Source organism: Neophocaena asiaeorientalis, unplaced genomic scaffold (assembly GCF_003031525.2).
Source record: "Neophocaena asiaeorientalis asiaeorientalis breed wild unplaced genomic scaffold, Neophocaena_asiaeorientalis_V1.1 scaffold418, whole genome shotgun sequence".
Lineage (NCBI taxonomy): Eukaryota > Metazoa > Chordata > Mammalia > Artiodactyla > Phocoenidae > Neophocaena > Neophocaena asiaeorientalis.
In genome coordinates this window covers 4,040,484-4,067,282 of record NW_020175731.1, presented here as the reverse complement: position 1 = coordinate 4,067,282, position 26,799 = coordinate 4,040,484, and the positions used below count along the sequence as shown (strand labels likewise).

The following is a 26,799-nucleotide window of genomic DNA, read 5'->3' as shown; positions in this document are numbered from 1 at the left end:
GCCCTGGTCCAGGAAGATCCCACATGCCACGGAGCAACTAAGCCCATGTGCCCCAACTACTGAGCCTGTGCTCTAGAGCCCGCAAGCCACAACTACTGAGCCCGCGCACCACAACTACTGAAGCCCACGTACCCTAGAGCCCACACGCTGCAACTACTGAGCCCATGTGTCAAAACGACTGAAGCCCATGCACCCTAGAGCCCGTGTGCTGCAACTACTGAGCCCACGTGCTGCAACTACTGAAGCCCACATGCCTAGAGCCCGTGTTCCGCAACAAGGGAAGCCTGTGCACTGCAGCGAAGAGCAGCCCCCACTCGCTGCAACTAAAGAAAGCCTGTGCACAGCAACAAAGACCCAGCGCAGCTAAAAAATAATTAATTTTTAAAAAAGAATCATGTTGACTTGGGAAGGAGACAAGGCTAAACACCTTTCCGTCCTTCCCCAAGCTGTTATATTGGTAAGTGTTTATATTTCAGGTGTGGCTGACAAGATTATATGGCCTGTGGATGAATATACTATTGTTTGCGGTCAAAGAAGAAAATCTTGAGAATTCCCTGGTGGTCCAGTGGTTAGGACCCCACACTGCCACTGCAGGGGGCACAGGTTTGATCCCTGGTCAGGGAACTAAGATCCCACAAGCCGGGCAGCCAAAAAAAAAAAAAAAAGAAAGAAAAAAATCTTAAACTTCGCTCTTTTGGGGGTAGAAAGTACCCTTTTAGTGGCATTTGATAAAGAACTTGACAATATAAAAATTTGACTTGTTTCTTGAAGTCACATGCATTGGTCTCTGCATTAACTGGTTAAAAAGAAGATACCAACTATATAAAAAGGATTAAAATCTTCTAGTATCGTAGGGGGAAAATGGCTAGAAAGCTTTTGTAAAGGCATAGTGGCAATCAGAAAACACATAGGGTTCTTGGCAGAAACTCATTTTAATGTATTTTTTTTTCATGGCTGTGAAGTTCACAAAAAGTGTTCAACTGAAAGTGTCGAGGGGAAATTATGTTGCCAGAGAAAATTTATAATATTGGGAAATAATCGTGATTTTGCGTTATAAGAAAGATTTCTAAAAACTAAATATGCAGCATACTGCCACACTTGTGGTATATATGACATGTAAACGAACAGGGAAAAAGACTGGAAGGGTGAAATTACATCAAAATTAAAAGTTACAAAAATAAAAATTCTGTACGGAAGTACATCAGAATGTTAGCCATGGAGTAATGATTATTTCCAGAGAGCGGGACTATAGGTGATTTTTGTTCATCTCTTTTGTTTTCCGTATGGCCCAGATTTCACCAGACACGTGCCACTTTCATAGTTAGAAAAGAAATAAGTATTTTAAATGACATCTCAAAGGGGAGTGGCATCCCAAGAAACCCTGGGATACGGTCAGCCTTCCACTTTGAAAATCTCTGATGAAAGCATGCCAGCCAGGGGGCCTGGCCTGGATGATTCCTCTCCTCCCCCTTCTAGATACCACCGCTGGAGTGTTCCATCTACGCTCCCCACTGGGCCAGTACAAGCTGACCTTTGACAAAGCCAGAGAGGCCTGTACCAAGGAAGCTGCAACCATGGCAACCTACAACCAGCTCTCCTACGCCCAGAAGGTGGGGCCCAGTTGGCAGGCACTGTGCAGGCAGGGTCTTCAGGGGAGGAGATGCAGCTTCCTCTTGACACAGGGGAGACTCACTCAGGCTGTTGCCTTCCTGGAGCGGGGAGTTCAGGGAGCTCCTGGAGCAATAACGATTCGTCATGTCCACTGGGAGTCTGCCGCGTGTCAGGCACAGTGTGGGGTGCTTCCCTGACATGACTGTCCATTCTTACAACATCCCTGGAGGTAGGTATTCCTATCTTTTTACAGATAGGGCAACTGAGGCTCTGAAAGGTAATGTGCCCAGTGTCACCCAGCCAAGAAGTGGCAGATCCAGCATTCCATGTACCTCTGACTCCAAAAGTCTGCTCTCGATCATGACATTCAACCACCAAGGCAGAGGCACAGACTGTGAGTTTGTACTTCATAGATGGAAACAAGAGAGATCAGTTAACCACAAGCCTAGGATCTCCCTGAACCCACAAAGCAGCTGAGTTTTCTGGAATAGCCGGGGCTCTATGTGTCTGGAGGGGCTGCGAAGGGAGTACATGGGAAGTGCCTCAGCTCTCAGCCACAGCCAGGGAGGAAATGGAGCTCTGGTCAGGGCTACTCTCTCAGCCTCTAAAGCCAGAAGCCAATTAGGAAAGGTCAGCGACTTTGAGTGACCTGCTAGTGACTGCTCACTGGGAGTAGAGGAGACCATTGTCCATCAGGATGATGTTACTGCCCTCCAACCTCCATCACTACCAAATCCTCAGACCTGACGTTTCTTTACCAAGGAGCAAAGCCTTTGATGCCAGGACCCAGCATCTTGGAGGGTCAGAATTTCTTGTTTCTCCTGCTTGCTGGTTGTATGGCCTTGATCAAGCCATTGAAACCTCTGTCCCACCGGGCATGTTTGTATAAGGACTAAAGGTAATATGGCACAGTGACTGGCACACAGTAGGAACTCAGTTTTTAAGATTAAGAGCTCTGGAGTAGACTGCATGGGTGTGAATCTCAACTCCGCTACTCGCTGGCTGTATGACTTTGAGCAAGTTACTTAACCCTTTTTGCCTCTATTTTCTCAATGATATGATAGAGGTTTTTTTTAAGTTTCTGTCTCAAAGGGTTGATATGAGTGTTAAAGGTGCTGACACATGAAAAGCCCTTGCAACAGAACCTGGCCCAGAATAAGCTCTCAATAAGTGTTACAGTGAATGGTGATGGTGATGGTGAGGATGATGACTGATGATCGGTTACAGTTCTATCAACCCATAAGCAGAAGAATTTGCACCCAGGGAAAAAATAGCTGATTGCAAATCCTTTCTCCAGAGCAGAGGGAAGAAAAATGAGTGTGAAGGACCCGGGCACCTACAGGAAAAAGGAGGCACCACTTTCATCCATCCAATGGCTCAATCAACAAAAATTTAATGAACACCTACTATGTTCCGGGCACGGGGTACAACAGGCAAAATGAGCCATAATTCCAAACTCCATGGAGTTTTCAGTCTGATGGGGGAGTCAGACATTACCCAAAGAACTCCACAACAGATATGAAATCACAGCTGACCCATGGCCACATCTGTGTCCCTACAGGCCAAGTACCACCTCTGCTCAGCAGGCTGGCTGGACAGTGGGCGAGTAGCCTACCCCACATCCTACTCCTCCCAGAACTGTGGCTCTGGTATCATTGGGATAGTGGACTACGGAACAAGAAACAACAAGAGTGAAACGTGGGATGTCTTCTGCTACCGGATGAAAGGTAACGGCCCACACGCCACTTTAGATTCCAGGCCGTGCAGCTGCTGAGCAATCCTCAGCCTGGCCAGCCGACCTCCCAGGGTGAGATGGGGCAGCCGAGGCCCCTGCCTCACTGGGGCGGGCCCCCGTGTGCTCCTGCCTTCCAGATGTGAACTGCACCTGCAAGGCAGGCTATGTGGGAGATGGCTTCTCGTGCAGTGGAAATCTGTTGCAGGTCCTGATGTCCTTCCCCTCGCTCACAAACTTCCTGACGGTATGTATGTACCATGTCTGTTTGCTTTCGCCTCGGGGTGGAGGGCTTGCCTCAAAGCAGGTATTAGAGAGGTGAGTCCTTCAAAGAAGACAGAGGTTCACAGTCATAGTTAAGAGCATGGACACTGACAAAAAAAAAAAAGGGACTTCCTGGCGCTCCAGTAGTTAAGACCTCACGCTTGCAATGCAGGGGCCGCGGGTTCAATCCCTAGTCAGGGAACTAAGATCCCACATGCCGTGTGGCGCAGCCAAAAAAAAAAAAAGTCTTGAAAGGGCATGGATACTGAGCCTCACTGCCTGAGTTTGAAGCTTAGGTTTGCCACTTACCTGGTGCGTCACCTTAAATGAGTTACTTTCCCTTCTGAGCCTCAGTTTGCTCATTTGTAAAATGGAGATGATGATAGCACCAACCTCATAGGGGCACTGTGATAAATAGATGACCTAATATTTATAAAGTGCTTAGCCCTGTGGCCAGCAGATGCAAAATGCTATACTGGTATTAGCTGGTATTCGCTGGTATTCTTATCTCTGTTTGCAACTACAGCAGCTTCAGAGTCGGCCCTGGAGGAGTAAGATGCTCTTTTATCTTTGTGGACAGGGTAGGGCACAGTTAGCTAAGTCTGCCTGGCGGTCACCCAGTGAGCCAAATTCTCGACACGGGGTCAACTTGCATCTTGCACTACACTTTTTTTTTTTTCTTTTCGGCTGCACCATGCGGCTTGCGGGATCTTACTTCCCCAACCAGGGATCGAACCCACACCCTCGGCAGTGAAAGCACAGAGTCCTAACCACTGGACCACCAGGGAATTCCTGCACTGCACTTAAAGTCACTTTAATATTCTACAAGTCACGTCCAATGAAGAGAAAGCCCCTGTTAGAGAAGGAATTGGTGTTGACTGATGAAAGAACTGAGCTAATAATTTTAATAACAATAGCTAAAATTTCTTACGCACTTCCTTCGCACGGGGCATTGTACTGAGCCCTTTCAGGGCCCTTTTCACTTGGTTCATAGAACATAAGCTCCATAAGGGAAAGGATTTTCTCTGCCTTGTGGCTGGCATATAGTAGGTGCTCAATAAATACTTGCTAGAAGGAATAAATCCTTATGCAACCTTATGAAGTCACTTCTGCTGTTATTCCCATTTTGCAGATAAAGAAACTAAGGCTTAGCAAGGTCAAGGACATAGCCAAGGAGAGGGGACTGAGCATAAGTATAGGGCGTGTAGGAGCAGGGCAGAAGCTAAACCAAGGACCCCACAATGGCGAGCCTTTTTCCACAGACCAAACGTATCCACCTAACTCGTCTAAAAATTCAGCGTTACTGTAAATACTCTAAAGGTAAACACCCAAACCAGTATTTGTGCTGCATGGGAGCTTGGCTTGTGACAGCATCTCAGAGAAAAGACAGTGTAGAACAAAACTCACTGGCTATGTGCCCTTCAGCAAATTATCTTCTCTGGGTGTCAGTGGTGCTCTCTGCACAATGACAAAGCTGAACTGGGTAGTGTGACTTTTTAAAATTTGTTCAGTGAGTATTTATTGAGTACTTACAAACGCTTCAGATATATCAGTGAACAAAATAGACAAACAATAAACAGAATAAGTAAGTAAATAGTATTGAAAGCTAGAAGATGATCTAGGCTATGGGGGGTGGGGTGGGGAGGGTAAGGGGAACCAGAGGGTTCTCATTTTGCATAGAGTGATGAGGAAAGGCCTTAGTGAGAAGGTGACACGTGAGTAAAGTGTGAACAGAAGAGAGGAAGTTAACCATGCAGATTTGGAGGAAGAATCTTCCAGGCAGAAGAAACAACCATGCAAAGGATGAAAGGCAGGAGAGTGCTGGGCAAAGCTTGAGGAACATCAGGGACGCCAGTGTGCCTGGAACAGAGTGAGCGAGAGGACAGCCGGGCACGGGGTCAGAGGAGCAAGAGTCCAGATGGTTTGGGCCTCACGGGCCACTGTAAGGACTTTGGCTTTTCCTCTGGGTGAAGTGGGGGCCCTTGCAGGGTTTTGACAAAAGGAGACTCAAGATTTCACTTAACGTTTCAAAGACCACACGGGCTGTCGTGTTGAGAATGGCCTGTGATCTGGCTGTGACTTGGGACCACAGGATTTATTGAGGAAAGGAAAAATCCTCCTAAAATCTTCTCAAGGGGCAGTCAGACAGAAGAGCGGACAAGTGGCAGCCTGAGTTGGGACGACCAGCAGGAATATTCCCAGAGGGGTGATGCTACCCTCTCCAGCCACCCCGGCCCCTGCACACCAGGCTGACCCATCTGACCCCCTCCTTCCTCTCCCCAGGAAGTGCTGGCCTATTCCAACAGCTCAGCCAGAGGCCGGGCGTTTCTGAAACACCTGACTGACCTGTCGATCCGAAGCACCCTCTTTGTGCCACAGAACAGTGGGCTGGGGGAAAATGAGGTGAGCTGGGTTCCTGATGTCTGTGCTTTAGACTAGCGCTTCTAGACAGTATCGGTTGTCTATCACCACAACAGTGCAATGCTACAAACGATCCCAGAATGCAATGGCTACACACTTAGTTAGCTCCAGCATCTGTAGATCAGCTGGCAGTCCTTCCGGGCTAGGCCAGGCGTGCTCATACGTCTAAGCTGGGCTGGCCGTCAGGTTATCAAGGCTGGCTTGTCTGGGGCTCTGCTCCGCGGGGCTCTCGTCCTCCAGCAGGCTAGCCCGGGCTTGTGGTGAGAGCAAGCCCAGTCCTGCCAGTGCTTTCTAAGCCCCTGTCTGGTCACATTTGCTAATATGCCACTGGCCCAACAGGTCATGTGGCTGAGCCCAAAGTCAGAGTGGGAGGCCCTCAGATGATGTGGTAAAGGGCAAGGATACGGGGAGGGGTGAAGAACCAGGGCCATGGGTGCAACTGATCTACTACATCAACCTTTTTCATGTCACGGCACAGAGGAACTGGCAGTGTTTATTCAGCCCACCCACGGGCTCTGACAGCCCAGAGCCCACTGAGGGCTGAGAGAAGCAATACCTCTGCTCACTTGTTACCCACTCAAGACCCATTCCTCCCAGGACACCACTGGGAAGCTCTGCTTTGACCATTAAAATGACTTTCAAAGTGGAGGCAGAAAAACCAAGGCTTTGCAAAGTGGTTTTTTTTCCCTGGGTCATCTTTGTCATTAAAAGGAGAAAATATTGCTTGGCCTTTAAAGACCGTTTTCTTGTCTCTTCTTTGCTCTCAGACTCTGTCTGGGCGGGACATCGAGCACCATCTCGCCAATGTCAGCATCTTTTTTTACAATGACCTTGTCAACGGTACCGTCCTGCACACTAGGCTGGGAAGCCAGCTGCTGATTACCTCCAGCCAGGACCAGCGCCAACTGGTATGAAAAGTCTTCTGGGCTTATAGGGGGAAGTGGGGATAATATATGCCAAGCTCCTAGCAGAGAGTAGGTGCTTACTAGATGGCAACTCTTATAATGTGAAAGTAAACTCCAAAGATGCAGTTAGCGGTACTAGCTGCACACCAGAACACACCACACTGTCAGGCAGCCCCTACCCTTTGGGAAATAAGCCATTGGTGACCGCCAGCCCCAGAAGCTGGTGAAACCAGCTTTCATTGAAACCATTTTAAAGCAGTCTGATTCTCTGCCCTTATTTCTGTCAGATTACCAGCCTATCCTAGGTGTTAACATGTGAGCCTTCAAGTCAAATGACCCTCGTATGAAAACCAGTTCTGCCACTCACTAGCTCTAGGAACTTAGACAAGTTATCTCACTTCTCAGTGTCCCAATTTCCTCATCTGAAAAGCAGGGATGTTGGTGATGGTGGTGGTGGTGGTAGCGGTGGTGATGATTACGATGGAGGTAACAGTGATACTTTGATAATGGTGGTGTTAATGATGGTGGTGGTGATGATTATTTTGATGATGGTGATGGATGATGGTGGGGATGATGGTGGTAGTGATATTAGAAGTAGTGACAGTGGTGGTGGTAATGTGACCATGACAACCATGATGTTCAAATCATAGGCTTTTTTAAAAATATATTTTTTAATCGAAGTATAGTTGATCTACAATGTTGTGTTAGTTTTAGGAGTACAGCAAAACGATTCAGTTATATATATATTCAATTATATATATATTTTTTCAGATTCTTTTCCCATATAGGTTATTACAAAATATTGACTATAGCTCCCTGTGCTATATAGTAGGTCCTTGTTAATTATCTATTTTATATAGAGTATATCTGTTAATTCTATACTACTAATATATCCCTCCTCCCTACCTTTCCCCTGCGTTAACCATAAGTTTGTTTTTTATATCTGCGAGTCTGTTTCTGTTTTGTAAATAAATTCGTTTGTATCATTTTTTTAGATTCCACATATAAGTGATACATATGATAAAATTTGTCTTTCTGCCTTAGTGTGATAATCTCTAGGTCCATCCATGTTGCTGCAAATGGCATTATTTCATTTTTCTATGGCTGAGTAATATTCCATTGTATATATGTACCACATCTTCTTTATCCATTCATCTGTCAATGGAAATTTAGGTTGCTTCCATGTCTTGGCTGTTGTAAATAGTGCTGCTATGAACATTGGGGTGCGTGTATCTTTTCGAATTATGGTTTTCTCCAGATATACGCCCAGGAGTGGGATTGCTGGATACACCCTCTCCGGCATTTATTATTTGTAGACTTTCTGATGACGGCCATTCTGACTGGTGTGAGGTGATACCTCATTGCAGTTCTGTCACATCATAGGCTTTTATGGAGATTCAGTGATTCAAGTCTTTCGACGTGTGATAATAGTGTCTGACATGTAGCAAGGGCTAAATGAATTACTTTTAATTTTTACCTGATAAATGATCTTTATTACTGACGATCAGTTTTAGATCAGTGCTTCTCAAACTTTACTGTCCATTTTAATCACCTACAGGTTTGTTCAAATGCATGTTGTAATTCAGTGGGTGGGTTGTGAGGCCTCAGGTTCTGCACTTCTAAGCATTCTCAGGTGACTGTCCACGCCACAAGCCAGTGGAGCACACTTTGATTAGCAAGGAATCAGATCCCTTAAAATCCCTTTCTAACAGTGCGGTGTGATGTTCACAGCGGTGGATCTGGGATCCAGAGGCGTGGGATTTGCCACCTACGACCTGGGTGATCTTGGACATACCATTTTCCTTCTGAACTCTCATCTGTTAAACAAGTGGGCTGGACAGAATGACCTCCTGGGGTCTCTGCAGCTCTTAGATCAGCTAATTGGCACAAGAGCTACTAATGTGTTTTGGGCTGTCCAGAGGGTGAGCGCAAGTCCTATGCTACCTGTCAGTGAGGAATGGCCTGAAGCCCAGGCGCCACGACCTCGGGGAAACTGGACAACTTTCCTCCATGAAAGGGCTGCCCACATGGAGAGTAAGAGTCAGGTGGTCAGAGATCTCCATCAGCCTCTTCTCATCTCCCCTAGGAGACCAGGTTCGTTGATGGAAGAGCCATTCTGCAGTGGGACATCTTTGCCTCCAATGGGATTATTCATGTCATTTCCAGGCCTTTAAAAGCACCTCCCACCCCAGTGGTGAGTATCCAGGGTTCCTGGTGAGGGGCCAGGGGGAACCCGAATGTCCACTCCCCAAGAAGCAAACTACTCCCGGAAGCCCTGTCCACCCCTCCTCCGGATACTGGAGGCGCCTCCCCCATCCACGGCAGCTGGCTTCAGGGATGCCGGGCCCTGTTGCATCCCACCCCCCCTCCAGTGCATTAGCAACGTAACACCTGTCACCATAAATATCTATTGAATGAAAAGGGCAGTATGGGCCAATGGAGAAACCACTGGAAAGGGAGTGAAAGTCCTGAGCATCTCTACTTCATAACCGTGTGACCTTAGACAAGCCCCAGAACATCACTGAGCCCCATTTTTCTTATCTGCAAAATCGAGGTCGTAATGCCTTCCTCCCTGGGTTCTTGGGAGGGCGAGTTAATATAAAATAATGAAGACAGTCCCCGGCACATAGTACATGCTATATAAGAGTTGGTCGGCTGTGGTTGGTTGGTGGTGGTGATGTTAGTATTCTAACTTTGTTTTAAAAGTATGAGGGAGGGGCGAGCACAGCTGGCTGCTGGGAAGTTCCACAGCGTAGTGGTTAAGCACATAAGTTCCAAAGCCAGGCTGGCTTCCAAAGCCCACCTCTACCACTCACAGGCTGTGTGATATTGGGCAAGTGCTTACCCGCTCTGTGTCTCCATTCTCCCGTATGAAAGTGGAAACAATAAAAATTGTTCTTATCTCTTTGTGTTATTATACATTTAAATTGATTACTTTGTGTAAGGGGGCTTAGAACAGACCCTGGAAATAGTAAGGGCTAGATACATGTTAAGAATTTTATCATTATTTTTATCCCAACTGGTACCAAGATGCCTCAGGCCAGCCAGAATGGGGTAGGCTCCAGAAAGCACACCTCTTTGGGGAAGTCACAGTTTTGAGTACCAGCCGCTCCCCTTTCTGTGTTCAGACTTCAAGCCACGCTGGCTTGGGAACGGGGATGTTCTTTGCCATCATCCTGGTCATTGGAGCCATCGCTCTGGCTGCATACTCTTACTTTCGATTAAACCGGAGAACAACTGGCTTTCAGCATTTTGAGGTAAGACGGAGAAAAACGGGAACATGGGCGCGGGGGTCCTCTCTGAAACCCAGCCCCTGGCTCTGGGCTGCTTCAGAGAGCTCACCGGCAGCTGGGCGCCTGGCACACACTCCCCGTCTCCTGGGTGGGGCCTCTGCCCCTAAGAGAGCAGCAGTGGCAGCTCCAAGGCCCTCTTCCTGGCCAAGACAGGATACGGAGGAGGGTGATGGGCTGCCAGTGGCCCTTTGTGCCAGGGGTCTGGCTTGGAGGCAAATTCACCAGGGGCCCAGGAGGCCACTCACCTTGGAGGATTCACAAGACAGGCACCCACCAGGACTGATCTGAGCTTCAAGGCTGACTCTGAGGGTGGGGACAGGGTAGGGACCTACACAGCCAGAGGCCTCACGCCACAGCCAGGGAAACACATTGGCCCTCTTTGAACTGCTGAGCCCACGTCCAGGTCAGTGAGTCTTGGCTGATTGTGGGGAGACACTGGGGACCAGGTTTACCAGCAGCCCCCAAGCAGTAGGTCACTTCCTTCTGGCAGATAACCTGTGTATTTATCAGCACCATATACATGATTTATAAAACATCACATCTAGCAAAAGTGCACGTGCTGTATGATTCCTTTTATGCTAAGTTCAAGGACAGGCAAAACCACTCCAGGTGACAGGAGTCAGAATAGCAGTTACCCTGGGTGGGACCGGATATTGGTGGGCGAGGGACATGAGGGCACCTCCTGGGGGGGATGGAGATGCCCTATATGCTGACTTGGGTGGTGGTCATACCTGGGGGGACGTATTAAGAAGTCATTAAACTGAACATTTAAGATTGGTGCATGATATTATATGTAAGTCAGATCTCAATAAAAGGAAAAGGAAAAAGCTCCCGGAGGTGGGCGGGAGGTGGCTCGCTTTACCCCCCAATTTTGATGATACACTCCTGCCTCGGGGACTTGGTGGTGCTCAGCCCTGTGCTTGTCTTTCCGAGCAGTCGGAAGAGGATATCGACGTGGCAGCTCTCGGCAAGCAGCAGCCCGAGAATATCTCGAACCCCATGTACGAGAACACAGCCTCAGCAACCCCAGAACCTTCCTACGACCCCTTCATGGTGAGTGTGTGTTTTTATCTAGGAACAGGTTCAGTTGGGGTGCAGGGGAACGATGTCTTTCAGCACATCTCAGTGGCAAGCTCTGCACCAAGAAATCTCACTACTAGAACATGTCTCCCGGCAACAAGCCTAAAATCGAGTGTTGTGAGCTGGGTGAAGCCGTGTAGCTGTGTAGCATTCTGAGCTCTCTTGGGTGGACGGCAGAGGCGTCCAACAGTTAGAGGCAGGGGAGAACTAGGGGTTGCCCAACCCCTACCTCGTGACCAGGTGAGAGGTCACAAGGAGAAGAAATCCTGGGCCAAATTCTGCCACAAACATTGATGAGGCAGCAGGCGCAAAGCTAAGACATAAAACTGCTTCACCATTTACAATGTTGTCCAGGATTCTTTTGCCTGTTGTCAGAGCTGCTGCTTGCTTTAGGAGCTACGCTTCTTTGATAAGGTCTTTTATATCTAGGGGAGCATATTCTGCTCTGGTCTTCCAGGAAAGGACCACTTGTTTCTAGAGTTAGTGACGCTTGAGCTTAGACGGAGCCTCCACCGACGTTAATTAACCCCATGGCAGGGCACCCCATTCACACAGAATGTGGAAGATACCGCCCTGCCTGTAATTTATTACCAGGTCTGGACTGAGAAGCTAGGAGGGAGATAAGAGAAAATGTATATTGGTCTCTGCCCCAGAGCTCATAAACCCTTGTAATTTCCTAAGTGATAAGAACACTAGGGGCATCTTCTGTTCTGATGAGGATCTTCTGGGTGGGCTCCTGGATGGGGGCTGGTCACCAGAAAGACAAGCCATGATTAGAAGGTTGGAATTCTCAGCCCCACCCTTCACCCTTAAAAGAGGAGAGAGGGGCTAGTAACAGAGCTAATAATCAATCATACCCATGTGAGGAAGCCTCCAAAAACTCCCTTTGTGTGTGTGTGTGTATCTATTGTAGATTTTTGGTTTGTGGTTCCCAGGAGGTTTTGATATAGCAGTCTATACATAAACAAGCTTGTTTTAAGTTGCTGGTCTTTTAATTTAAATGCATTTCCCGTATCCTGCATTTGTGCTCTCCTCTCCTCAGAATTGCTGGTTTTGATAATCATATTTGTATGCAGATGGTTTCCTACCTTTACTGTACGCTTGCCTTTACCGGTGAGCTTTTCCATTCATAATTTTCTTGTTTCTAGTTGTGGCCTTTTCTTTTCCATTTAGAGAAGTTCCTTTAGCATTTGTTGCAAAGCTGGTCCGGTGGTGCTGAATACTCTTAGCTTCTGCCTGTCTGTAAAGCTTTTGATTTCTCCATCGAATCTGAATGAGATCCTCGCTGGGTAGAGTAATCTTGGTTGTAGGTTCTTCCCTTTCAACCCTTTAAATATATCAGGCCACTCCCTTCTGGCCTGAAGAGTTTCTGCTGAGAAATCAGCTGATAAGCTTATGGGGATTCCCTTGTATGTTATTTGTTGCTTTTCCCTTGTTGCTTTTAATATGTTTTTCTTGGTCTTTAATTTTTGTCAATTTGATTACTGTGTGTCTCGGCATGTTCCTCCTTGGGTTTATCCTGTATGGGACTCTCTGCACTTCCTGAACTTGGGTGACTGTTTCCTTTCCCATGTTAGGGAATTTTTCAGCTATTATCTCTTCCAATATTTTCTCAGGTCCTTTCTCTCTCTCTTCTTCTTCTGGGACCCCATAATGCAAATGTTGGTGCATTTAATGTTGTCCCAGAGGCCTCTTAGACTGTCCTCATTTCATTTTTCTTTCTTTATTCTGTTCTGCGGCAGTGAATTCCACCATTCTGTCTTCCAGCCCACTTATCCATTCTTCTACCTCAGTTATTCTGTTGATTCCTCCTAGTGTATATTTCATTGCAGTTATTGTATTGTTCATCTCTGTTTGTTCTTTAGTTCTTCTAGGTCCTTGTTAAACATTTCTTGTATCTTCTCCATCTGTGCCTCCATTCTTTTTCTGAGATCTTGGATCATCTTTACTATTATTATTCTGAATTCTTTTTCAGGTAGATTGCCTCTCTCCACTTCACTTAATTGTTCTTCTGGGGTTTTATCTTGTTCCTTCATCTGGGACATATTCCTCTGCTGTCTCATTTTGTCTTACTTTGGGTGATTGCTGTTTCCATTCCGCAGGCTGCAGGGTCGTAGTTCTTCTTGCTTCTGCTGTCTGCCCCCTGGAGGGTGAGGCTGTGCAGGCTTCCTGGTCGGAGGGACTGGTTCCTGCCTACTGGTGGATGGAGCTGGGTCTTGTCCCACTGGTGGCCGCGGCCATGTCAGAGGGTGTGTTTATCAGGCAGCTGTGTACTCAGGTAGGCTTTAAGCAGCCTGTCTGCTGATGGGTGGGGCTGTATTCCCACCCTCTGGGTTGTCAGGCCAGAGGCATCCCAGCACTGGAGCTTACAGGCTGTTGGGTGGCACCACGTCTTGGTTGAGAAAATGGCGGCCTCCAAGAGGGCTCCCACCAATGAATACTCCCTAGAACTACCACCGCCAGTATCTTGTCCCCACAGTGAGCCACAGCCGCCTCCCACCTCCTCAGGAGACCCTCCAATACCAGAAGGTAGGTCTGGCCCAGGCTCCTATGAGGTCACGGCTTTTTCCTCTGGGTCCTGTGTGCACCCTCCAAGCATGGAGTTTGTTTCCCCCAGTCCTGTGGAATTCCTGCAATCAAACCCTGCAGGGCTTCAAAGCCAGTTTCTCTGGGGGCTCCTCCTCCCATTGCCAGACCCCCAGGCTGGGGAGCCTGATGTGGGGCTCAGAACTTCTACTCCTATGAGAGAACCTCTGCTATAAAATTATATTCCAGTTTGTGGTTCACCCACCCAGCAGGTATGGGATTTGATTTTATCGCAGTTGTGCCCCTCCTACCGTCTCACTGTGGCTTCTTCTTTGTCTTTGGACGTAGGATATCTTTTCTGGCAGGTTCCAGTGTTTTTTAGTCAATGGTTGTTCAGCAGTTAGTTGCGATTTTGGTGTTTTCATAAGAAGAGGTGAGCTCACATCCTTCTACTCCCATCGTCATCCATAAAGTCCCAGTAGTAGGGGATTCAGAGAGCTTACACGGTGGTGAACACATCCACTTTGGGAGGGTGACGCACCCCAGCTCCACGGGGCGGGAGCTGTATTGAATTTCTGTTAAGTTGGCACTGAAACATTACAGCACTTTACTGCACCACTGTAAGCGTGTAGAGTGCAACATTTGTTACTATTTTTCTGCAGTGAACCAAATGCAAATATCCCATGGTTCTTAGTGCCTGTGGTAGATTTAATATGTCTGCAATATTGAAAAATAACCAGATCATAAATCCTGTTTTTTCAATCAAACCCATGTAAAAGTTTCCAGTCCAAATTGCAAGGGCAAGTTCAGCTAAACTGCATCTACTAATAGCCTATTTCTGTAAGCCTTGTGATATTGAAATCAACCTCATTTTAAAAGCAAGGGGGAAAAATTACACATCCTGTTCAATGCTCTCCATGAGCCCTGTGCGTGAAAGACTCGCCGGAGGCAGGTGAGAGAGTATCCCAGGTGCAGGGTTCAGCTCAACCCTTCTCATTCAACCAGGTGGCAAAAATGTTCCAGTTATGGGAATCCCAAGCTGAGGATACCAGCCCCAAGTGTGCTCGATTCTCATGCCTTTTATACTGAGGGAGCGGGCATTGCCTATGGACTATCTGCAGTCAATCTAGACAGCATGAACGTCCATGATGCGAATTAACAAAACTTCAGTGCTGATCAGAGCCACAGACAGCAGACTGTTCAGAGTGGCTGCCTCTGGACTGTGGCTTCTGGTTAGACCCTAGTTCAGGATGAATTTTCAACTGGAAAGGTTTTTTTTTTGTAATCAGAGTAACAGCCACCTTTTGTGGGGTGCTTTTTAAATCTTCCTTAATGTAGTATCTAATTTAATCCTCACACCTCCCTGTCAGGTAAATATTACTAGGATTCTTTATAGATGAGGAAACTACAGCACAGTTCAAATGATCTGTCCAGGGCCACACACCTTCAAACAGCAGAGACTGTACCCGGAACGGGGCCCTAACCTCCATGCCATGAGCCGCGGGACAGCAGTGTGAAGCCGTGCTCGCTCCCAACACGTGTGTCCACGGGGCACTGAGGGAAGAATCATGTTTTAGGCTGTAGGGGAGGAAGAAGTTTTCCTTGACCCTCCTAAGATCCCTAGCTGGGCCTGAAAAGTACACTGATTGATAGAGACAGACTCACAGGACAAAAGCATGTACCTTTTTTTGAATGCTTACCTGTACGTGGGAGCCTTCAGGAGAAAACAAAGACCCAAAAGAGGGACCAGAAGAGGAAGCTTTTGTACCTTTTAGACAATAGATGATGTGTGAGGAATTGACAAGGGAAAGAGGTTTGGCGCTAGGGGTAGTGAATGGTGAAGTCACTAGGAAGATAAGGGTTAGTGAACAAGGTTTGTTTGTACAGATTTTAGTCCCCTGATTCCCCATCTGTGGTGGTGTCTTCTTTCCTCCTGGTACAGGGAGGGCATCTTTCACATGGGAATTCTGTTACCTGTTTCAGGAAAGAAGGGCAAGGGGGTAGGGCAGGGGTGTCGGAGTGACCTTCCTGCTTCCGCCATTTTTAAAAAATTCCTTCAGTTCAAGACATTTAATGTGCCAAGGTGCTTTGTTTGGGGGTGGCGTGTCCTGAACCCCATCAAGGCCTCAGACCAGTAGCCATAAGAATGCTCGACCCAGAAGGATTCACAAACAGAAGGCCTGTACCCTCTGCGTGGCTCACAGACCTCTCATTTCCAGGACCCTGAAGACCAGCAGCTGGACAGCATTGACCCCCTGGGGGCACTGTGAGGGCCGGACCTGCCCCAGCCAGACATCACCCGCCGCCACCTGGGCCCCTGGCGCTGCCTCAGAAAGGCCGTCAACTGTGAATCCTCAGCCCCAGTTGCCTGTGGGAGAAGTAAGCTCCTTTAACATTTCAGAGTATGAAACACTCAAGCCGTACCTCATCTCTTTGGTTGATCTGGGGGATTATTCTGTTTCTGTGGGTGAGGGACCATGTTAAATCCACCCACCAACCCACGGAGACTGCTCCCTCCTGACTCTCTTCTGTCCTTCCCGTGTACCTTTAGTGACCAACACTCCAGTGACCTTGTCTTATTTCCCTATTAGACTGTAAGTTCCCAAAGGCAGGGACCTCCCTATTCGTCTTTGTATCTCAGCACCCAGCACAGTGTCTGGCACGTGAAATGTGCTGACGTATTGGTTACAGAATAGAAATAAAGTCAATGGAACAGATCCAGTGTTTTGGGAAACAAAACGACTGTTCGCCATAGGAGGGGGTCAAACTTTGAAGGTAAAACCAACTTGTTTGGGCTTCTTAGGGCCTTTTCAATTAGCCACCATCTGCCTTAGGAACGCTTCTTTCTTAACTCTGTTTTGTTTGCTTGTGTTAAGAAGACATGAGAACCACACTGAGATACCACTTCACACCCACTAGGATGGCCATCCTCAAAACCACAGACAATAACAAGTATTGGCAAGGATGTGGAGAAACTGGATCCCTCCTAATTTGCTGGTGGGAGTGTAAAATGGTGCCCCCGCCGTGCGAGACAGTTTGGCGGATCCTCAAAAAGTTAAACACAGAATTACCGTGTGATCCAGAAACTCCACTCCTAGGTACAGACCCAAGAGAAGTGAAAACATGTCCACACAACAAATTACAGAGGTAGGTACGTAGCAGCATTATTCATAACAGCCAAAACGTGGAAACAACCCAAATGTCTACCAACTCATGAATGGATAACCAGTGTGTCTAGCCACACCATGAAATAGCATTTCACCCTAAAAGGGAACTAAGTACTGATACATGCAACACCACGGATGAACCTTGAAAACGTGATGCTCAGTGGAAGAAACCAGACACAAAAGACCACATGCCGTATGATTCTATCTACATGGAAATGTCCAGAATCGGCAAATTCATAGAGCCAGAAGGGTGAGTGAGTGGTTTCCAGCTAGGGACTGGGGTAGCTGCTAAGAGGTACGGGGTTTCTTCTGGGGGTGTGAAAACGTTCTGGAATTTTACACAAGTGATGTGTAGGCTCAGGCCAGTTCTGCACCGTGCAGGACTCTGCAAGGCAGGATGTCCCCCATACCCTCAAAAGGCCCAAAGTGGCCTCGCCATCACTGTGACAACCGGGCACCCTCCAGCCCACCCACCACCCATTTCCAAGCTGTCCCTGGAGGTAGCACTGGCCATGCTCAGGAGCCAGTGCTGGGGATGGAGAAGCCCTGCTCTGGGCTGAGCAGACCTCAGACTCTCCTCTCCATCGCCCTCGCAACCCAAACGACTTTGTTCCACATCATCAGGGTTTTTGCTGAGCCAAGTCCAAAGTCCAGAAGCCCCAGGGTCTCAGAAGCTTTCTCACAACTCTAGGAAAGGGAAGAAGCCCCCGTGGCAGGCACAGGAACAACTCACCACCTCCTCTCGGACAACGTGCCGTGATGAGGGCAACGCCAGGTTTCCAGAAACTCGCTCTCCAAAGGCACGTGGGACCGATTCACTAGTGAGTCCACCAACTCCACCATCAGAGGGTCCAGAAAGGCACGTGATTAAGAGGAGAAACAGCAGGTATCCGTGGGAGGAGTGAATGAGATGAAGTTTCTGGCACAACGAGAGGTCAAGGACATTAAGGTGAAACACACACACAATTCAGGTTTTTTAGAAGGCTCTTCAAAATATAAATTTACCCAAAACCCAGCAGTGAACTGACTTCACAGCGCGCGCTCCCAATTCAATATTATGCAGCATTTTCTTCCCTTAAAAACACCGCTTCCAATTTCCAGCTTTCCTGGTAATTTGACTGCAGACAAACAGGTGGCTCACTGTCATCTCCTTGTTCTCAAGGAGGGAACAGTCTGTGAGAGACAGAAATTCCAGGTGGCTTACCTGCTGCCCACCTAAGGCCAAACGCATACCAATTTTCCTTCCGTGGCGTAATTACATGGTCCTCGAGCTCTGAAAACAAGCAAGTGTGCTTTGCTGGGGGTGGGAGAACAAGGGTGGTGAGAAATGAACCATAAATCTTTCACCCTTGCTCTCAGGGATACTCTTTTTGGGGTACATTAGAATGTGATACGGCTTTTGCCACTGACTGAAGCACACAAAACAGATGACTTAGAATAAACTGGACAATACAATTCAAACTTTTATTTGGCAACAAGTTCAAAGTCATGTGACATAAAATCAACATTTAGAATAAATAGCAAATTCACATTCAGAATAAACAGTAAGTCTATCTAATTTGCATTCATTGTGCCTGAAATTAATTAAACAGGCACAATCTGTCATTCTACTAAAAAAACAGTTTCCTAAGTCAGAGTTCAAGCCTGCAGTATAGAAAAGTACAGAGCACTGCTGTGGGTTGGTTCCTTGGAGAGCAGATACTGAGATGGGGACTGTCCTTGGGATCAACACCCGGCAAGGGGAGAGGGGATGGGAAGGGAGCTGGGCTGCAGTGCAGACAGAGAGGCCTCAGCTGTGTGCCCTCCCCCCAGCTCTGGAGCTGAAAGGCCTTCAGAGTTGCTCCAGGGAGGGAGCTTGACCACATCCTCATCCCAGGCAGGACTTTTCAGCAGGGGACGCTCCCAAGGAGGACTGACAGCTGCGGACGGTAAGCCAGAGCACACCCAGCAGTTGCGGGGATTAAGTCCTTCTGTCCTGAAGGGTCTTCTGGGCATCCAAGCCCATCACACGCTACTAGCACAATCACAGATGAGGGCAATGAGAGGTATATTCAATGAATGCCGAGTCTGGCAGCTCAATTACACAACGACAATCGTGCCGTGTGCTGGAAACACAGTATTTTACCACTGGCCATAAAAGTAAATATGCCCAGAGAGTAGCTCGTAGGGGAACATGGCACACTTACCTACAGAACTTCTTTCTACTGGCTGCACCCAACTGTGGGCTGCTTCATCCGCGTGCTTTCAGCAAGGTCATCTCGCCATTGCCACCAACACGATCCATCAGAGCAGGGCTCGGCAGACCATGGCCCAAAGGCCAAATCCAGCCTGCAGCCTGTTTTCATAAGCCACGCTGTACTGGACCACAGGCAGGCCCAGTCCTAGAGAGGGGCCGCAGAAAATGGCCCGCAAAGCTGAAAGTATTTACTGCCTGGCCCTTTACAGGAAAAGTTTGCTGAACCTTGCATTAGGGAAACTTCACTTCCTCTCTTTTCCTCAGTCCACTAGGGTATTAAAGGTTAGCTGAACTTGGAGCCAAGCTCCCATATGCTAACGCAGAAAACTGGTACAAAAGGAAATCAATACTAAGAGGGCAGATCATCGGTTGGCTCCCTGGTAGTTGAAGAGAGCAATGAAGGAACCCTGCCTCTGGCCAAATTTAGTCTGAGAGCACATTCGAGACAAGGGCTCCCAAGTGCATGCAGCAGGTGAGCATTTGGCTGAGTGGAATCCAGTTCCAGTATTTAGCACACACTCTACCGCTTTAGAGGCCTTTGGGGACAAAAAGAGAGGGACCGCTATTTAGGTCACCCAAAGCTAAATTAGCTAGGAAGAAAGATTACTTTTCATTTCTCCTTTGCACTAATTAAGAGGCCCAATGCCTTCAAAGCGACCAGGAATTTAGTCTGAGATGTGCCTGAATCAGTAACATGTGGTTTATGTTGGATGGCATTAACGGAGCTGAAGAGAATTTTTGAAAGGGGGGGGGGGGAAAAAAAGAGGCCATGTTAGGAGGAAAGTGGGAGCTCTAAGACAAACTCCTAAAATATATTAAAAGCCAGGTTTCATCTATTAAAAACAACTCTGGAAAAACGAGTTGTGCAGGTTCCTTCCAGGGCAACCAGCTACAGGGACGTGAGCCTTGGGGGGCAAGGACTGCCCCTGGACTGTGAATTTTTGCTCACATCATTCAGAGAAAATCAGTCTAACTGATGCTAAAAAACGGAAAATATTTTTTTAATGTGCCAACTAATTTTATTCCGTTCACTTTCCAAACTGAGGTTTTAAGTGGTAGAAAATAGACTCCCTTCCCTTGTACCCACACGCCTTCGTAAGCGTGCGCACCAGAGGACAAACCGGGAGGAACAGAATGCAGTGCGTCGTGCTGAAAACCAGCTGAGTCACAACAGTGACAAGACTGAGCGCAGACAAGAATGCCTCTGTCCTGGCCCCAGCGCGGGTTCACATCTGCCAGGCGCATGCTCGGTGGGCCCTGCGCGGAGAGATCTCAATACCGCCACGTACCGTGGCCCACAGACCGAAACCCTAACTGGTAATAGGTCGTAAAATTCATTATTCACACCCAGAAAATCTATTTCTTCCCCCCAGGCTTGGGTCACCTAACCTAGACGTACATGAAAGCAGGTTGTAAAAATAGTTGTACTTCATTCTTGAGTAAACAAGACACCCTATCACTGGCACCTAGGAGATATCTAATGAATACCTGATAAAAACTAAGAAAACGTTTTAAAAGAATACCTACTTCCTCACTCAGCTTCTCCAAATCAGAAACTAGCAGCCCAAAGCACCAGTGTATCCTCTGAGGACCCCAACACTGAACATTTCTGGGCACCACCTGCACCCCCGAAACGCCAGTCTTCCAATGCACTCGGATGCGTAAAACCCCTGAGCGCTAACAAACAGCAAACAAAACGCCCCCTGCTGTCTGAAAAAGGAACGGACCCTACTGCGTTTCAAATAAAATTCAGAAGGAAAAAACGGGGGCTAATTGGGCCTATTGGGTCTAGAGAATCACCTTCACTATTTTAGTTAAATACAAGAAAATATCACAAGCACACTCTCCCATTATAACAAGCAGCATTACAATGCGTGCTGTGGGACTCGTCTAATTTCCACACTGGGGCAGGTATCCTGTGGAAGGCCAAGTGAGCATTTCATCAACAACTGGCTCCATACACGAATCCATTAAAAACGCTGAATCCGCGAGCCCTCTCTCCACAAGCCCCCTTTCCTCCTGTACCTGCATCCTTTAGGTTTAAGGATGCGTGTCCCTTGCCTTGTCCTCAGAAGGAAATGGGAACACTCAGCCAGCTAGGTCATTTCCAACTCTGTTTCTCTTAGCTTCAGCGTCCTTTATCCTCTCCCACCTTTAACACAGACACCTAAAGAAAACCACCCAAACTCCCCAAATAGACATACAAACATGGCAGGAAAGCAATCTAAGAGGAGGAGAGGGTGGAAGATGGCTAAGAGGAGAGGGCCACCTCCCTCCCCTCCTGCTAGATTCAAGCCCCTCTCCTCGGCTGACAAGTCAGGAGAGACAGGCATCTGCTCGTTTCCCTCCAACAAGGACGGTTTCTGGTAATACACATGTTAATAAGACTGCAACACAGCCAGTAGGGGTCACGGCGTGGCTCTTCATTACAAGGACATTTTTTTGGTTTCACTTTCCATCCTCCAACGATCACATTCAAGCAACATACAGGTAGCAGTTTCAGCTAAAATAAATTCCTGGGAGACCCAACACAAATGCACTGGCATTTGTCTTCTGACCTGTTTATTTCTCACAGCCTCATTCTACAAAGTCTGTTCTGCTGGCTGGAAATTTAACCAGAAGCTCTTCTCTCTTTGCCCACCTCTTCTGGGGAGAAGAGTGAACCTGCCCATCACTTGGGGCACAATGGTCCTTCCCCAGCAGGGGGCAGGACACGGGACACGGATACTGAGGACAATCAAGGCCAAGGACTTGCAACTCCCCTTGTTCTTTCTCACGAAAGACTTCCAGAGAGGCTGAGTCTGCTTTCAAGTGGGGCACCAGAGTGCCAAAGCCCTAGTACCAGAAGATATCTGGGAACCGGCTGCCGTCTGGGGACCCGCTCTGCCACTGACACAGTGGTATGCTATCGCAGCGCTCGCTCAAGCGTCAGCTTTCTGTGGGCAGTTCACCGATGCACACCACTGGGCCCCTGCACGGCCTGTGAATGTTCACTTTCTCCATGCGTTTTGCATGGAAGAGTCAAGAAGAGTTTCAAAACGTCACCTGCTGGAATCCAGAGGCGGTATCAAGAAGCCTCCCCGTCCCAGAAAATCTGACGCCGGTCGCGGTACCTTAGTAAACAAGAAGGGCGATCACAGGGTGTTGACAGGAAGCCAGCCGCTGTCCCCACATGTACAGGAAGGCAGTCCCCCTGGGCTGCGAGCTCCTGTCTTCACGAGCTGGGGGGTATCCTCCGTAATGTACAAAATTGGTATCACAAGGCATGTCCGTAAGCACAGTCACGTCCATGCAAAGTCTGCCCGGTGCGGGGCCGCCGCCGGTCCTGGCTTTTCGCGCCCAGGGTGCCTGGGCCGCTGGCTACTTGGCCTGGGCCTCCTGCAGGAGCGGCAGCCTGGTGGCCGGGGGCCTGTCAGACCAGGCAGGAAGCTCGTGCTGCAGCGGGGTTCTCCGGGGGTAGAACGTGTGGCTGACATCATAGCTCAGGAGGCAGCTCAGGGACGCCATGTAGATGTCGGCAAACCGCGACAGTCGCCGCAGGAAGTACGTGGGGTTCTGGTCTGTGCGGAACAAGCTTCCGAACTGGGTGTTGAAGGAACCTTTGGTCATTTCTCTGAAGAGGCAAGAGACAGTGATTCCCAAAAGGTCTGCTTTTAGCTACCGAAATCAAATAAAATCAAAATCACCGTTTCCCAAAGAACAGACACATGTATACGTATAACTGAATCACTCTGCTGTACACCTGAAACCAACACAACATTGTTAATCAACTCTACCCCAATGTAAAATAAAAAGTTTAAAATAAATAAGCTACAAGGATTATTGCACAGCACGGGAAATATAGCTAATATTTTATAATAACTATAAATGGAGTACAATCGATAAAAAACGTGAATCCCTATGTTGTACACCTGAAACTGATATAATATTGTACATCAACCATACGTCAATAAAAAGATTTTTTTTTTTTTTTTTTTTTTGCGGCACGCGGGCCTCTCACTGTTGTGGCCTCTCCCGTTGCGGAGCAACAGGCTCCGGACGCGCAGGCTCAGCGGCCATGGCTCACGGGCCCAGCCGCTCCGCGGCACGTGGGATCCTCCCACACCGGGGCACGAACCCGTGTCCCCTGCATCGGCAGGCGGACTCCCAACCACTGCGCCACCAGGGAAGCCCAGATTTTTTTTTTTTAATCACTCTTTCACACGTACAGGACTCCAATTAGCCTAGAGCAGCTCCGATTTCTAATCGAGAAAACAGTCTGTCCATTCATCCATCAACTGGCTCTGATCACATTCCCCACTTAGGCCAGCCAGAGAGAACACTGCCGAAGGCTCCAGCGGCAACGCGTGAGCCTCTAAACCTGCACACCCCATTTCCCAAACAAAAACAGAGGGTACGGGAGCTGCTTCTGAAGGTCCACAGAGACGCAGAATGTTCTCAGAGTCTCCAAACTTCCTTTGTCTACAGAATGGGACAAAGGCCCCCTTTTCATCAGGTTATATTGAGAACTAAGCAAGGAAAGAGAAATAAAAGCATATCATAAACTCAAAAGTACTTTATGTCTGAGAGATTAAGGATTATTTTATAGTGATGTAAACACATCTCTACCATCCATTACAGAGCTTCAAGCACCTCCTCAAAGCCTGGATTACAGGCATCTTGCAAGACTGTTCACCCTACCTCAGGCTCTAAGCCCCTGCAGGTGTGCAGACACGTGTCTGTGTGTAAAACAACACCCCGTCAAACATACATGGGATATGCACACCATCCAATCCAATGGCCAGGACCCCTACACACAGACTGTTCCAGCAAACTGGATAAATGCCATTTGACTGTTAAAAAATCAGTTATAAACACAGCAAAAAACATAATCCTTTACACAACTGTGTGATAAAAGCCACTAGTTGGTAGAGGCCTTCTTTCGTCATATGGTGACAGCAGATGCTACAACAATAAAAAGAAGAAAATTGAAAGACCTCAATTAGGTCTGCAGGTGGAGCAACATAAATGGTTTTTATACTTTTACTGAAAAATCTCATTGAGATGTGAGGTTGTTAGAGATGCGAATTCAAAACAAAATCTCTGCTGGGTGAAACGATTCTTTTCTTTAATAATTTGAGGTCCCTGGAGTGTAGGACTCAGGTCTGGCCTTCAGGGGCAAGGGTCCCAGAGTCATATGACATTATATGCCCATCACCCTCTCACCCAACATTTTAGACCCATAATCACGTTGGAATAAGCCCCCAACAGCCAGCACGCTGAGAGGGAAGAGGAAGGATTGATTCAATACAGCCGTGGCTTCTGCTGCCCAGAGGGATGGACTCTGCCCCTCACGCGGACCACAGCCCTCCCGCAGGCTGCCCACTGCTCAGAGGCCAGAACCCAGGAAGTGAGCACTACTAACAAACCTTAGGGACAGCTGTGCCGGGAGGGGGTGTGGAGGGAACCACAAGAGCAGAAATGGCCACATCAACAGTGTTTACATGCACAGCATCCATCCTCTTCCACAGGAGAGCACAACTGTCCACAGGGTCTCTTAAGGATAATCGTTCCCTTAAAATCAACCTAAATGTCCACTGACAGATGAATGGATGAAGAAGATGTGGGACATATATACAGTGGAGTATTACTCAGCCATAAAAAAGAATGAAATAATGCCATCTGCGGCAACATGGATGCAACTAGAGATTATCATACTAGTGAAGTAGGTCAGACAGAGAAAGACAAATATTATATGGTATCACTTATATGTGGAATCTAAAAAGATAATACAAATGAACTTATTTACAAAACTGAAACAGACTCACAGAGAAAACAAGCGAAAAGGAGAGGGGAGGGGATAAATTAGGAGTGTGGGGTTAATGGATACACACTACTATACATAAAACATATAAACAACAAGGATGGAGAGCACATGTAGAGCACATGGGACTATATTCAGTATCTTGTAATAACCTATAATGGAAAAGAATCTGAAGCTGTACACCTGAAGCTAACACAATACTGTAAATCGACAAGTTTAATAAAAAAAAAAAATCAAGAATAACCGTTCCCTTAAGACACACACCCACCAAACTTTTCTGACAGCAGATGGGTTTTCTTCACCAATAGACATCACGATACTGAGTGACTGCACATTCCTGAAACAGCAGTGTTACAAATAAGCACCAGGGTTGTAGAAGCCCCAAGAATTAACTGTGGCTCGGTGGCTACTGTCCCACTAGCCACACTGGGCCACCGGCATTGCCAACAACTGGACCGATGGCTGCCCAAACGGGGAAGTTAAGTGGGCTGGAAGGAGGGATGGATGGGAGGAGGGATGGACAGACAACAAACTCGAGGGCAGGCAGCAGGTGTGAGGGAGCTCACTGCTGCCTCGAGGAAATGTCACTCATCACTAATGGCAGCTGGCTCGTTCTGGATGCTGGGGGGTCACAGTCACCCCTGGCAGCTGAGAAAGACTGTTTCGAAGCCTGCTTCAGGAAGGCCTTGCGCCAGGCACGTGGGCTGAGTGAGTGTGGCCAGGGTGGGGGATTTACTCTATTCAAAACAGGCCCGTCTTACCTCATCTCCTTCCTCTCCTTTTTCCACTCCTGCAAAACCAGCTGTGACTCCGCATCTCTGTGAACCTGCAGGACACAAGCCAATTATTGAGAAGGTTCTGGGTATGAATAAACCTGTTAGGTCATGAGAATTTCCTAATGGGCAGCTCTTCTGGGAGGAATTTTATTCAGGTCTAAGAGACAGGCACCTGCAGGACATAATACACGTTCAGACTTCCCAGCTGCCGCCTGCCCTTCTCCACCAAGTGCACGGGGCGTATTATGATGCCATTAAGCAAGGCTCCCATCAAACTAGAGATATTAAAGTATTATTAAAGGCTTTGTATAAGCACAATGCATATGAATCCAAATAAAATATACATGTATTATACATGCATAACGTATCCATTACACACGGATTATCCATTACACACATAAACATATACTTAATACAGGCTACCTAATACACATTTATATATATCATAAATATACGTATTATACACACACACACACAAACGGCAGTTAAGTGGAAATAGCAGGTGTAACAGTACATCCACAAGTTACAAGCATGTAAAAAACATGTGCATATATTTGGAAATTAACAGGGAAATTTTTCTTTAATTTGTGCAAGGGTAGTTGAATTATAATTGGCTTTAATCTTTTTCCTTAATATTATCTTTTAAAGTGTTTAAGGAAAAAAAAATTGTTTTTATAAAAGGCAAGAAGGCAGAGCACCTCACCCAGACAGAGAAGCAGAGAATTTTCTGGGTGGGCTGAAATGTGAGCAAAAGGCAAAAAGAAAATGACAACCGTACACACCCTAACACACGGATTCTCACAAGTCTCTCTCCAAGGCTCCTGAGGCTGAACGGGAACCCTCGAGCGCAGCCAGAGGTGCACATGACCACAGGGGCCAGATGGGGCTCCCTGGAGTCCATGGTCACAGGGGCAGCCTCAGGACCCGGAGGAAAACACCGAACACGCAAACCATCTGCTTCTGACGTGGCAGCCAAGGCCCTTCC

At 47.6% G+C, this 26,799-nt stretch overlaps 2 protein-coding genes across 4 annotated transcripts in view; one reads left to right on the top strand and one right to left on the bottom strand.

Moving 5' to 3' along the window:
* The window catches only part of STAB2 (stabilin 2), a 152,346-nt gene extending 135,861 nt beyond the window's left edge, over positions 1 to 16,485 (top strand). The window contains exons 61-69 of the mRNA XM_024732138.1: positions 1,477 to 1,610; positions 3,173 to 3,338; positions 3,484 to 3,590; positions 5,891 to 6,010; positions 6,796 to 6,936; positions 9,020 to 9,127; positions 10,062 to 10,190; positions 11,163 to 11,279; positions 16,052 to 16,485. Of these exons, the coding sequence (XP_024587906.1) occupies positions 1,477 to 1,610; positions 3,173 to 3,338; positions 3,484 to 3,590; positions 5,891 to 6,010; positions 6,796 to 6,936; positions 9,020 to 9,127; positions 10,062 to 10,190; positions 11,163 to 11,279; positions 16,052 to 16,102 (1,073 nt within the window). The 3' untranslated portion in view covers positions 16,103 to 16,485. The remainder of the gene's footprint in view (positions 1 to 1,476; positions 1,611 to 3,172; positions 3,339 to 3,483; positions 3,591 to 5,890; positions 6,011 to 6,795; positions 6,937 to 9,019; positions 9,128 to 10,061; positions 10,191 to 11,162; positions 11,280 to 16,051) is intronic.
* A 1,964-nt stretch (positions 16,486 to 18,449) lies between these two features.
* Positions 18,450 to 26,799, bottom strand: part of NT5DC3 (5'-nucleotidase domain containing 3) — a 37,393-nt gene continuing 29,043 nt past the window's right edge. For all 3 annotated transcript variants that reach the window (XM_024732168.1, XM_024732166.1, XM_024732167.1), the window contains 2 exons: positions 25,800 to 25,864; positions 18,450 to 22,848 (listed from right to left, as the gene is read on the bottom strand). In XM_024732168.1, coding sequence (XP_024587936.1) covers positions 22,596 to 22,848; positions 25,800 to 25,864 — 318 coding nt within the window. In that variant the 3' untranslated portion in view covers positions 18,450 to 22,595. The remainder of the gene's footprint in view (positions 22,849 to 25,799; positions 25,865 to 26,799) is intronic.